Source organism: Elgaria multicarinata, chromosome 3, assembly GCF_023053635.1.
Source record: "Elgaria multicarinata webbii isolate HBS135686 ecotype San Diego chromosome 3, rElgMul1.1.pri, whole genome shotgun sequence".
NCBI lineage: Eukaryota > Metazoa > Chordata > Lepidosauria > Squamata > Anguidae > Elgaria > Elgaria multicarinata.
The window spans coordinates 163,640,983-163,654,778 of record NC_086173.1 but is presented as its reverse complement, the minus strand read 5'-3'; the positions used below and the strand labels follow the sequence as shown (position 1 = coordinate 163,654,778).

General features: G+C 47.0%; 1 protein-coding gene across 1 annotated transcript; it reads left to right on the top strand.

The window, feature by feature from the left end:
• Window positions 1–6,000: 6,000 nt before the first annotated feature.
• LOC134396110 (zinc finger protein OZF-like) lies at window positions 6,001–12,915 on the top strand. Its single transcript, XM_063122470.1, has 2 exons — window positions 6,001–6,076; window positions 10,587–12,915. Exons 1-2 carry the CDS (start codon window positions 6,040–6,042, stop codon window positions 12,287–12,289), a joined length of 1,740 nt encoding a protein of 579 aa, XP_062978540.1. The 5' UTR covers window positions 6,001–6,039; the 3' UTR covers window positions 12,290–12,915.
• Window positions 12,916–13,796: the final 881 nt, after the last annotated feature.

The following is a 13,796-nucleotide window of genomic DNA, read 5'->3' as shown; positions in this document are numbered from 1 at the left end:
CGGGTGCTTCCCATTTAAAGGGGCCGCGCTGCTTTGGATCCTGCTGGTGTGGGCGCCCGGGCTCAGCAGTGGTGGTGGCAGCCGGGTGCAGGAGCTGAGCCGAGAATGAAAAAGAGGCCGCACTGCACACTGCCCCTTTAAATGGGAGGCACCTGCCACAGGCTTGCCAAGGGAGGGAAAAGAGAGCGAACGCCTCTGTTTTGCAGCCAGCGTGGCAGGGCACACCAAGCAGGGTCTCTTCATTAGCGTTTTGGTGCTTTTGAAACATTTCAATTCACCGTTAAAAGGACTCTTCTTTAACGGTATTAATACATGTGTGGATTCTTCCCCTATATGGCTTGGGACCAAACTACCTTCTCCCATAAAAATGTCCCTGGGTTTTAAGACCTTCTGGAGAGGCGCTTCTTGGAAAAGACCACCGCGAGCACCCCCTTTGCCTCTTAGCGCCCCCGTGCCGCTTCCTTGCCTCTTAATACCCCCCTATGCAATCCCACTTCCCCCAAGGGGGCAGTACTGCCCACTTTGGGAACCACTGTGCTAGACACCAATCAAGTATTATGATGAAATCTTGATAAATGACTGCATAAAAATGTGAGCATTTTGGACACTGTTCTATACCTCGAAGTTTATGCCTGTCTTTAGTAACTTGTCAAACTGTTTGCCAAAACTACTTCACAGGAAATAGAAGTCTATTGCTGATTTCATGCATATGTGCTAAGCGTATAAAGTAGAAGCCTTCAACTTCTGGCTATGGTAGTTATACTCACTTAAAAGAGGTAATACTACTGATTCCATTTGTAGAATCGGTTTAGAACCAGGGATAAGCTGCCATGTAACACAATTAAAGTTCCCGATATGTTCTCTGGCAGTTTTCTGCTGATATGTATGAATTTCATTCCTATAACCAAGAATGTGATTGTTTTATAAAAGATGGCTCACCGACTCTTTTAGAAGAGGTGGCTTCACAAAATGAAATGTGAATAAATGAAAATGGCCATGCTAGAGTACTCTGGTGCACCATATGTGACTCTCAACATAAATATCATGGTGTCATCCATTGGGCAAGCAGCAAAGTGTACTAATAGCAAAGAAGGAAGGCAGCTTCATTCACCAAAACCAACTAGTGGTGCTAGGAGAAATTGGATGAGATTTTAACTTGGTGTTTTAAATTCGTAATTTTGCATTGCTGCTGTTTTTATCTGGTTGAGCTTTTATATTGTATTTTATATTATGGTTTTATACTGTTGTTTTATACTCTGAATGTTTTTAATTTTTGTGAACCGCCCAGAGAACTCCGGCTATTGGGTGGTATAGAAATGTAATAAATAAGATAAGATGCCCGTATGGCAGCCATGTTTTAATGAACCCCATGGGTATAACCCATGAGATATTGGGGAAGGGGAGACTTCTAATTGGTGAATGGGTGGTCTAATCACTTATTCACGCCATTTGTGATTGGAAGATGGTGGTCTCCTCACTCATTGAGTCCTCCACCTTTGGCCAGAACAAATGTATAAAAGCACAGGTAGCAAAGGTTGCAAGGCAGATTTTTTTTTTTTTTCGCCCTCTCTTTGACTTCACCTCTGACTTTTGGATTAACTGACCTAAGGATTTGGGTAACTATGAATCTATTTATGCTTTTAGACTATGGGACTTAGAACATTTTTCTGAAAGTTGGGACTTCGAGTATTTTTAGACTTTAGGACTTGGAGTTATTTCTGAAACTGGAACTTGGAATTGTTTCTAAGTCTTGGATGTGTTCTCTATCAGTCTTGTTTTTATTCTTCACATGCCTAGAGGAACTTAGTAATGCTTCAACATAGCTTTTAGGTTCAAGTAGTGTGCAGGAGGAAGAAGGGGGAGAGTTAACTACTATGTTTTAGTATAGTCAAATGTGTTTTAGTTTAGCTTTAAACCGCAAGTAGTAAACAGAAGCGGATAAGGAGGAGTCATAACAATGCTAGACGCTCAAGCTGTTACCTTATTAGCTAAGATGGTAATACCTGCTTTGGCAACTGCAATTCTTTTAATTAATCTTGTATTTCATTCTCTTTTCTTCTAACCACACACACACCCACAGATTATATACTTAAATAAGCACCATGCCACTTGTTTAATTTTGCAATTTTTACAATAAATAGATTCTTATTTACAATCATGTCTGTGGTGATGCGTGTCGGCTGGGATTAAATGTTTGTCGGTTTGGATTAGCACTAGTTACCCACTGGGGTGTTTTTGACCCATTTGCTGTAGGTTCTGAGGTTAAAAGGGACCAAATTTACAATTAGCCATATGTCATGCCAATTATATCAAACAAATTGGAGAGGAAGGTCTATGGGTCAAAATGTATTATTTAATATGAATATCACCTCCAAATCATCCCCTCCAACTCACACAGAGAAAACTACAGCCCTCCTCCCCACTGCACATGCATCCGTTCATAGTCAAACAACCAGGCACCCGATTCAGACATTATATCAATACACTCACACTGCCAGAACACAGGCACACTCACTCCAAAATATGCCTCCCTTGGCTTATTCCTCCCTCCGGGGAAACTTGTGAGCTCCTGAAAAGGGGTTAAACTGTCTGAATCCCCGGCCCTAGAGAGAGGGGGCATCTGGGAAGGAGGGGAGGGGGCTGAGGAAGCCATTTCCTGCCTCTCTCCCCCAGGCTGACGCTGGCTCCGTGGCTGAAAGGGCTCTTCTGGTGAGTTCAAGATGGGCTTTTGGGGAGGCGGCGGGGCAGAAGTCCGGGCGGGCGGAGCGCAGCGTCCCTCTGCACGGGGGCTTTGCCTTTTCCCTCCATCCTAGAAACCTGCAGCTGCTTCGACCTCTGAGCTCCAGCCAGGGTTAAGATGACTGAATCCGCCGTCGTACACGAGGGCTTTTGGGGGTGGGGTGGGGTGGGGGCACGTAGGAGGATCTTTTGGGGTGGTGGGGTGGGCACGTAGGAGGATCTTTTGGGGGGGTGGGGTGGGCACAGGATCTTTTGGGGTGGTGGGGGTGGGCACATAGGGGGATCTTTTGGGGTGGTGGGGTGGGCACATAGGATCTTTTGGGGTGGTGGGGGTGGGCACATAGGAGGATCTTTTGGGGTGGGCACATAGGAGGATCTTTTGGGGTGGTGGGGGTGGGCACATAGGAGGATCTTTTGGGGTGGGCACATAGGGGGATCTTTTGGGGTGGTGGGGGTGGGCACATAGGAGGATCTTTTGGGGTGGGCACATAGGAGGATCTTTTGGGGTGGTGAGGTGGGCACATAGGATCTTTTGGGGTGGTGGGGTGGGCACATAGGATCTTTTGGGGTGGTGGGGTAGGCACATAGGATCTTTTGGGGTGGTGGGGTGGGCACATAAGATCTTTTGGGGTGGTGGGGTGGGCACATAGGATCTTTTGGGGTGGTGGGGTGGGCACATAGGAGGATCTTTTGGGGTGGGCACATAGGGGGATCTTTTGCCGAAGGGACCCTTCGAGGCGGCGCAGAAGTAACTCTTGAGTCCATAAATAAAACGGAGCCAACTCTGGCGTTTCCCCGCCTGGATGCAGCTGAGGCGGGAAGTGGAGGCACTTCGGGGTTCGTCTCCCCCTCTCTACCCGTCTTCCCCAAACCTCTCAGGCTGCCCCTCGCCCGCCCCCCTCCTGCCCGCAGCCCCTTCCTGCCGCGACACCGGGCTCAGCGGGGAGGAAGCAGGAGGGTGGCAGAAGGGCTCTTGCTTCGTCCTGCGTGAGTGCAGGGAGGGAGGTGGGGAGGCGGCACCTGTGGGCTCAGGCAGGGGCAGGCTGGGGGGTGGCAGAAACGGGGGGCAGGAGGGGTCGAGGCGGTGCTTGGCAGAAGTGAGGGGCGGCTAGACGAGGCAGAAGCGGGTCGGGAGAAGAATGAAGACAGGAGAAGTGGCGGCTGTGGGCGGAAGGAGATGAAAGGCCATGTGGGGGGCAGGAAGGAAATCTAGGGCACGTGGGGCAGGAGTAGAATAGGCCTGAGGCCTCGCTCTGTTCTTGTAGTTGGAGCCTCTGCCCCTGAACACAGGCACCATTTCTGCTCGTGTGATCGTGAATATAACAGGGTGCTTTTCAAATCTGTCTTGGAGGGGTTCAAGGGGGCATGGGGTGGGGTGGGGTGGGGGGTGGGGATCTGGTGTTGGGATATGTGTCTTTTCATTATGGCCGAAGGCGGGTAAATAATGGTGTTAATCTGCAAAGGGGTTTTGCTTTTTCCTCCCTCCCAGGAACCTGCAGCTGCTTTAACTTCTCTGCTTCCCCCATAAGAGATAAAACGAGTGAATCTGCAGCGCTAGACAGGGGCAGGAGGGGCATTTCGGAGGATGTTTCGAAAGGGGTCTACCCTCCAAGGCAGGCGAAAAATAATTTTAAATACATAAATAAATAAAACAAGCCATTTCCTACTTTCCACCTCTGCTGCTGAGCCAGTGACTGGGAAGGACCTGGTGGGTTCAAAGTGGAGTTTTGCTGTGCAGCAGAAGCAAAACTCCAGGCAGATGGATGGAGAGATGGCGGGCAGAGACAGGCAGGAAATTCAGGCAGCTTTTGACAGGAAACAAACTGCATCCCTTCCTTAAATGTTTTAATTTCAGCGTGAGTGTAGAAATTTATAATTATGCCAGGTTTATTATGTATGTATGTATGTATGTATGTTTGTTTATTTCAGTCATAGACCAGCACAACAGAAACCATCATCACAATAATATTAAAAAACCCAATATACATAAAATCCTAAAATATTATGCATTCAGGCTAACTAGTTTAATGGCTGCTTTTCCAGCTGCATTCTTATGTTTGATTGCAGGTTTTTGTGTTGTATTTATTATGAGGTGATTTCACTCTGATGTATTCCAAGTATCCTAGAAATGTGGATGAAAGGTAGTATGAAAATCTTGAGAATGAACCTTCCATCTGCTTCCCTGACTGTTTTGCCATGAGGAATGCCTCCTCTTTCTTTCAGCTCCTGGGGCGTTGCTAGACGTACCGGGTGTTCCGTCGTTGAGGAGCGGTGAAAGCGGCTTTTCCCGTTCAGCCGTGACGCCTCATCATCCACACCTGCCTTCGATTTGTGGCGGAAGTTTGCGCCGGTTGTGCTGCTGCCGCCGCGAGAACGGTTGCGCAGCCACACCGGCCTGATTGCCGCGGCTTTTTTTTTCGCTCGCTGCACGGTTTGCGCACGTCCGAAAGACCGCAAACTTGTGCAGCCGTCAGCGATGCCGCCGCCGGCCCTGGCGGCGGCAGCGGCGGCAGTGCCAGTGCCAGCCGAAGTGCTGCTGGTGCTGTTGAGGGTCAACATTGATGCGCTCACTTCCTGATGGGGGTCGTGGCGGGTGTCATATGACCCGAGGTCAATCGTCTGCATGGCCACTCTGTGCCTACATCTCCCATCATGCCTCTGAGGTGTCGGCGGCGATGACCGCCTCTGTGCCCTGTGCCCCATCCCAAGGAGCCAACCCACATCTGGCCGTAGCCATGGCAGCAGCCCACAAACAGCTCTGCCCTCTGCCAGCCTGGTACCCACACTAACAGGCAGCGTACAGCACCGCCATTATGCGGCCACGGTAGCTGCCCACCGCAAGGAGTCACCAGCCACTTTTCCGGTCCTCCGTTCCTGCGCAAACTGTCACTGGGGAAATAAAAAAAAAAAGCCGCTCCGCCGCGCTGCCCCAGCTGGCGGACTGCGCGCAAATGGCGGAGGCGGCTTGACCGAAGCCGCTGACCACTCCCCCTTAGCACGCCTTTTCCTGCCCAGTGCGGACCGCAGTGACCTCACATCCTCCCACACGTACTCCGAATTACCGCGGGACAGCAGGAAAAGGCGCCCTAAAACTCACTTTTTTAAAGTCGGGAGAAAGAGGCTTCACCGCGGGATAACGGCGGATCCTCGTGAACGTCATCTGGAAGCCTCGACGTGACTGCGGAAGGTAACGCGCGCTAGAGCCTCGTCTAGTAACGCCCCTGGTGTCCTTGAAGGAAGATCCCGGATATTTCACCCTGGAGGAGTGGGTTTGTGCTGGGTACAAGCCAAAGGAAAGCAATGAAGGAGAATGATGGGAATCTCTCAGCTTTCCTGGGTAATGATCCTGTTGCCTTGACTGACAGATGTTAGGAGGGAGAGGGGTGAGAAGGGGACAACACAGGAAGGGCCTTGTCCTGGGTTTGGGGCTGTTTGTACAGGAGTGATGTGAATGGGCTGCAGTCACCCCTCTGGCCAGTGGGCAGAGCTGTAGGTACGCATGAGCTGCCTAGGAAAAGAACAGAGTTTGACCCACAAAGGTGAGAACTGGGCAAGGAAGTGGTGGATCCTTTCCTGCCAAACTGTTTTTGTGTATTTGATGGAGGCCAGCAAGATAGATGGGGCTTACCAGGACCATTTGCACCACACAGAGGCAGCCCTCTCAGCCGTTATCGGGAGGCTTAAATGTCAGTGTTGCCAGTGTAACTAACCTTTATTAGCACTTCTGTCCAAATGTAAGAACACAACGAATAAAATGTCTTACGACACTGTTTATGGGATATCCAACACAGCAAACTGGATTAACACCGCTGCTGTCATTTAAACACGAGTGATGAAAATCAATCCCATGTTAAAAATGGTTCAAATCGGAACAAAGTCATGTACACCACCCACAACACTGTTTTCTCAGGAGTAGTTGGACCACTGTCCTCTTCAAGGCTGCAGGGACCACTCCCCTTATGCAGGGATGCCTTCACGACTCCACTGATCCACCTGTCCAAACCCCTTAGTAGCTTATACAAGCCATGAAGGGTAGGGGTGGAGGAAGCATGGGGGGGGGGGCAGATGGAAGCGTCTTGTCCACATCTGCAGGCTTCAAAAACTTAACTTGATTCCAGAAAACAGAATGAGTCAATCTACTGGACACTTGCACAGACACTGACTGGGTTTGGACATCACAACCTATGATGGGTTAAATAAGCTATGATGGGAGGTTTTTTTAACCCACAATGGCTTATTTAGCCAAAATAACCCACTCTGATACACCATGTTCTGTAGAGTGGGTTATTTAGTCTATCATGGACTATGGTGTTGTGTGGCAGTCCCCTTGGGTTCTTTTGGCTGGCTGCATTGCTGTGCGACAAGAGTGGTCAAAACTTCTGCTGCTTTGCTGTTTGCTGGCTTACTGGTTATGAAATTCTTAAAGTGAACAAACCAGCAGTGTAGAGGAGGCAGGCTATGTGGTTTGGTCCCGATCCTGCAAACCCTCAAGGTGTCATAGGCATCTCCCGCCTTTAGATGCACTTGGGATTTTTGATCTTTTCAGAGTCAGGGTGCTGGGTCTGCGTAGTGCATCAGGAGCTTAGGGACATATTGCATATTTTTGTGGGGAGGACTGCAATTTCATATTTGAGTTCTTTGAGAACTCTATGATAGATGCCATCTGGGCCTGGTTATTTATTTGCTTTCAATTTGTCCATAAGGTTGAGAGCTTCATCTTTTGTCACCACTATTTGCTGCAGTTTCTTAGACTCCCTTCCTGAAAACATCAGTTCAGGCGTAGACATCTGTCCCGTATCCTCTGCAGTGAACATCGATGCAAAGAATTCATTCAGCTTCTCTGCGATCTCCCTATCCTCCTTTAGTACTCCCTGAACTCCATTGTCACCCAACGGTCCAACTGTTTCCCTAGATGGTTTCCTGCTTCAGATATATTTTTTTAAAAAATTAATGTTGGACTTGATATTATTAGCGATGTGCTCTTCGAAATGCTTTTTTGCATCTCTTATTGTTTGCTTGCAACTCCTTTGTGCCAGCTTGTGCTTCCTTTTATTTTCCTCACTTGGGCAAGAGTTCCATTTTTGAAGGAATCCCTCTTTTCTACAACAGCTTCTTTGACACTGCTTGTTAACCATGCTGGTGACCTCATGGACTTGGTGCTACCCTTCCTAACCTGTGGAATACATTTTAATTGAGCTTCTATTATTGTGCTTTTGAGTCAGCTCCATGCCTTTTCCAAAGATTTAACGCTCTCAACTTTCTTTTCACTAGTGCCCTCATTTTAGAGAAGTTTCCTCTTTTGAAGTCTAGTGTGAATGTATTGGATTTCCTGGGCAATTTCCCACTTAAGCATATATTGAATCTGATAGCACTGTGATCATTGTTACCGATTGGTTCAACAATATTTACATCTCGTATTAGGTCCTGGGCAGCACCACTTAGGATTAAGTCCAGGGTTGCCTCCCCTCCGGTTGGTTCCATAACCAGCTGTTCCAGGGCACAGTCATTTAGGACATCCAGAAATTTAACCTCTTGTCATGACTGGAATATGAATTTGTCCAGTCAATGTGAGGATAATTGAAGTCACTATTATGCTTCCTCATTTGGAGGCCTCCTGATTTCATTCTCCATCTCAGGTTCACTCTGGGCATTTTGGTCTGGGGGACTGCCACTGCACTGACCCTACACAGAAGGCCTTGCCTAGCACACCTTTTTCAAGCCAAGCACTACCTCTTGAAAAGCCTGAGGAAAGGGTAAAACCAACACAACTTCTCCCCTATATGTGAGGGAACAAGTAAAGGGTTTTGGAAAATAGGTTCTATTGCTGAGCTGCAGGTGTATTGTTAGATGTTTTTACACTGTGTAATATAGCAGGTAATAAATCCGAGCTGACGTGTGGTTTGTGGTAACAGAACACAAAGTAAAGTTTATTGAAATTTAACAAATCTCTAGTATTTCAATTTAGGTCAAACCTGCATATTTTTATATTCAAAACAACAATCCCAAGTCCCTTAACATTCTATCTCTTCACACCAAACACTCTCACAAAGCACAAGCCAGACTAAAACTCCCAGACTAAAGTCAAACCTCCCACCAAACAAAACTAAAAAACAATCTCCTCAGCCAACCTATTTATACTCCTCCCTCCCCCTCTCTCACTACATCACTAGCCACACCCACTCAGCATCACCGCATCACTAGCCACACCCATTCAGTCAACCATTCCGCACTCACTAGACATACAAACTCAGACATACCTAAGGGACAGAAAGGTGGGTATCGCCCCAGCGACGATTTATTTTATTTATTATTTATTAATTACATTTCTATACCGCCCAATAGCCGGAGCTCTCTGGGCGGTTCACAAAAATTGTGATTTTTTTGTGAATTGTGACGATAGCACATTCCTAGCACTACATTAGTTTTGGAGCCCTGCATTGTCACCCACAGCACTTCTGTGGAAGAGTCTTCCCCGTTTAGGTGCTCTAGTCCAGCGGTCCCCAACTTTTTTGGCACTAGGGACTAGATTTGTGGAAGACAATTTTTCCACGGACCGGGGGGGGGAGTTCAGGGGATGGTTTTGGGAAGGCCCCCCTTCCCCCCCACTCCAGCATCCTGGCTTTGCTTCAGCTGGGCGCCAAGCCGAAGTGATGCCAGGACGCTTGGGCGGGCGGCTTCGGAATGGCACGCCCGGAAGTCGCTCTCCCAGAGCGGCTTCTGGCTGGGCGCGCCATTCTGAAGCTACCCCACCCCAGCGTCCTGGCTTTGCTTTGGCTGGCAGGCGAGATGGCACCCCGCACCCAGGTACGCTGGGGTGTGTGTGTGTGAAAGCAGTCCATGCCTGGGGGTTGGGGACTTCTGCTAGTCTACTAGACACAATGCCCTCTTTGATGTAGAGAGCAACGCCGCCCCCAGTACGCCCTTCCCTGTCCTTCCTGTAAAGTTTGTATCCAGGGATGACCGTATCCCACTGGTTCTCTCCATTCCACCAGGTTTCTGTAATGCCCGCTATGACCAGGTTCTCCTTTGAAACTAAGCACTCCAATTCTCCCATTTTGGCTTGGAGGCTTCAAGCATTTGCATAGAAACACCTATACACGGTGTCCCTCCCTGGTTGTCTCTGTCATGTCCCTTTTTTGCTTTTATTTGCTTTTATTTTTTATTTGCTTTTATTAAATATCTCAGCCTGAAAGCTGGATTGCAAGTTATCAACTAATCTAATTAAATAATAATAAATAAATAAATAAATAAATAAATAAATAAATTGATGAGCACAACCCCATAACCACATGAAAAGCTCATCTGGACACAATGGGCACGATTATGCACACTTCTGCACGCTCAGTCATTTTCATGATGGGTCTTATGTGGCTTGCGCTGCTGTTCTCTTCCTACCCATGTTTCATTGTCTGGAGCTCTCAGCTGAACCAGGGGGCCCTCAGGACTCCCTGGTGCTGAAGAGGGCATTCAGGAGCGATGGTGTCCATGGTCCATCCTGACTCTCCATTCCACAGAGCAACCAGGGCCTTGACAGCATTGCTGGCTTTGACTGCTGGAAAATCCCTGAGAGCATTCAGGTATCCTTCAGAGTCCATGAGTGTTTGGGGGCACATGGAGGAAGTGGCTGAACACTTTTCTCCCTTTGAATGGCCATGAATATCAAGTCAGTGGTTAGGGCCTAGTTTGTGAGTGGACCGGCCTGGCCACCGAGTCTTTGAAGGCCTGTGCAGCCAGAGATCCCATTTCCATTCTGAAGTTCTCCACAGCAGTTGACCCGGCTGGGTCCTTGATTTGAAAGTCTGTTTCTTCTTGGCACTCACTTTCTGTTTCTCTCTTTAATTATGCAGGGAATGTGTGTGAGGGAGGAAATGAAAGGAAAAGCGATAAAGTATCAGATGTGGCGAAGAATTTCGGGAATCGGCATAGAATGAAGAAGCAGAAGGGCAAGCTTAGAAAGAAGAGGAATAAATCCATCGCTTGTCTGGATGGTGAATTGCATAAAATACCAATTCATGGAAAAATGTCAGGAAGGACCAAGAAACCTAATAGTGGGAAAAAGCTTGCTCATAAGTCTGAACTTGCTACCTATTGGGAAACGCGCACAGGAAAGAAACCCTTTCAGTGTTTGGTGTGTGAAAAGAGCTTCAGCCAGCGTTCCAACCTAACCTGCCATCAAAGAACTCACACAGGGGAGAAACCCTTTAAATGTCTGGAGTGTGGAAAGAGCTTCGGTCAGAGTTATCATCTTACCTCCCATCAAAGAATTCACACAGGGGAGAAACCATTTAAATGTCTGGAGTGTGGAAAGAGCTTCAGCCAGCGTTCCAACCTAACCTGCCATCAAAGAACTCACACAGGGGAGAAACCCTTTAAATGCCTCGAATGTGGAAAGAGCTTCAATCTGCGTAGTAACCTAACCCGCCATCAAAGAATTCACACAGGGGAGAAACCCTTTAAATGCCTCGAATGTGGAAAGAGCTTCAATCTGCGTAGTCACCTTAACTGCCATCAAAGAATTCACACAGGGGAGAAACCTTTTAAATGTCTTGAGTGTGGAAACTGCTTCAGATCAAGGGGACAGCTTACGGTGCATTACAGAATTCACTCAATGGAGAAACCATTTGCATGTCTGGAATGTGGAAAGGCATTCAGTGTGAATGACAAACTGGCCTGCCATCGAAGGATTCACACAGGGGAGAAACCGTATCAATGCTTGGAGTGCGGAGAGTTCTTCCGACTGAAAAGTCTACTTACTTCTCATCAAAGAACTCACACAGGGGAGAAGCCATTTAAATGCCTGGAGTGTGGGAAGAGCTTCAGTCGGGGTGATGTACTTACTTCACATCAAAGAATGCATACAGGGGAGAAACCCTATAAATGCTTGGAGTGTGCAAAGAGCTTCAATTGGAGTTCTGCTCTGACTAAACATAGTCGAACCCACACAGGAGAGAAACCATTTAAATGTCTGGAATGTGGGATGAGCTTCAATCAATGCTCAGGCCTTACTGTACATGAAAGAAGTCACAAAGTGGAGAAACCATTTAAATGTCTGAATTGTAGGAAGAGCTTCAGTCGGAAGTTTCAGCTTACTTCCCATCAAAGAATTCACACTGGAGAGAAATCGTTTAGATGCCTGGAGTGTGGAAAGAGCTTTCGTCGGCATTATTACCTTACTTCCCACCAAAAAACGCACACTGGAGAGAAGCCATTTAAATGCTTGGAGTGTGGAAAGAGCTTCTATTGGAGTGCTGATCTGACTAAACATAATCGAACCCACACAGGAGAGAAACCATTTAAATGTCTGGAATGTGGGAAGAGCTTCAGTCAATGCTCAGGCCTTACTGTACATGAAAGAACTCACAAAGTGGAGAAACCATTTGAATGCCTTGAATGTGGGAAGAGCTTCAGGCAGAAGGGTTACCTTACTACCCATCAAAGAATTCACACTGGAGAGAAACCGTTTAAATGCATGGAGTGTGGAAAGAGCTTCCGTCGGGGTCATCACCTTACTGGCCACCAAACAACTCAACACCGGAGAGAAGATATTTAAATGCGTGGAGTGTGGAAAAAAGTTCTGTTCTGGCCGGCACCTTACTTTACATCATAGAATCCACTTAATGAAGAAACCTTTTATATGCCTGGAGTGTGGAAAGTTCTTCAGGAAGAGTGTGCAGCTTACTTCACATCAAAGAAGCCATGCCAGGCCAACATTTTAAATTCCTGTCCTGTGTAAAGACCTTCTGATGGAAACATTGTCTGACTCCACTTCAGAGAGCCCTGTTGGGAAGAAACTATCGAAATGCTGCCAATATTTTGAAACCTGTTCCCATCAAATAGCCCTTTGTTACGTCAGAGAATAACACTAGAAAATGGTAAACTCTGTCATACAGTTCATACAGTGAAGCAACTATTTAAATTCATTGAGTGCGGAAATAAGTTCTGATGGCTCATGTGCTTTGGCAGACATCAGAATAACCACAGAAAATAAAATCTCTGACTCTGTGGGCAGAAGATTCTGGAAGAATCACCTCTTCATAGAATCCCGAGATTACTCTGAGCAGAGCACTGGGCCTTGGCATCATATTTAACCCAGACAAAAGACACAGCAAAGGGTGATGTTCTAGTGTTTGGACAATAGGGCGTTCTGGATTCATGGACTGCAGCCTTTTTAAAAAACTCTGTTCGTTTGGCAAGTAAACAGATAGTTGTGATCAATTCTATAGTTTCTATAGTCATTTGCTAAAGAAATTAATTTATCTTGTATCCCGATACACCATTGTTAATATTATGGACAATTCAAGGCAAGTGTAAGGCAAAGAGGTGGTGGGAATTGTTTTCATTTGCTGATGGTTTCAGTAGTTCACCTTGTATTTGAATTCATGGAGCAGCCCTAAGGGTGAGGCCGGAGGGAGGGAGGGAGTTTTGAGGGGAAGCAGTTTGAATGCCCAGTCATTCACCTTTTCTAGAATACATTCTGGGAGTGTTCACAGGAATCACATATGGGAAACCCCCATCCTATAGAGTGGGATCACAGGGGCAGCGATTCATGGACTGCAGCTTTTTTTTTTTTTTTTAATGTTCATTTGGCGAGGAAACAGATTTTTGTGATCAATTCTCTAGTTTAATTAAAAGATGAACCATTCAATTGTTTTGATTCTTGGGCCAAAGCCATTCAGCCCCATGGCTTTGTTACTTACCACATTTGCTAAAGAAATGAATTATCTTGTACCCCAATACACTATTTTTAATATTATGGACCATTCAAGGCAAGTGTATGGCAAAGAGGTGGTGGGAATTTTCTTTTTCATTTGCTGATGATTCCAGTAGTTCACCTTTTTTTTTAATTATGGAGTAGCCCTAAGGGTGAGGCCTCAGGGAGGGAGGCAGTTTTGAGGGGAAGCAGTTTGAATGTGCGGTCTCTAGGCACACATATCCGTTGTCTCATTCTCAGCTTGGTTCAAGGAGGCTTCAAAAAAAACTGGGGATATCCAGGCTGCCAGGGTTTGTGTGTGCTGACTGCGTGAGCAGCAGTTCCTCTTTCGAGCCACCTTCAACTT

Excerpts from the sequence above, each read along its gene's own strand:
- LOC134396110 (XM_063122470.1), top strand. The coding sequence starts at position 6,040 with ATGAAGGAGAATGATGGGAATCTCTCAGCTTTCCTGG. Across the intron at positions 6,077-10,586 it reads GAATCTCTCAGCTTTCCTGG|GGAATGTGTGTGAGGGAGGA; the intron begins GTAATGATCCTG and ends TTAATTATGCAG.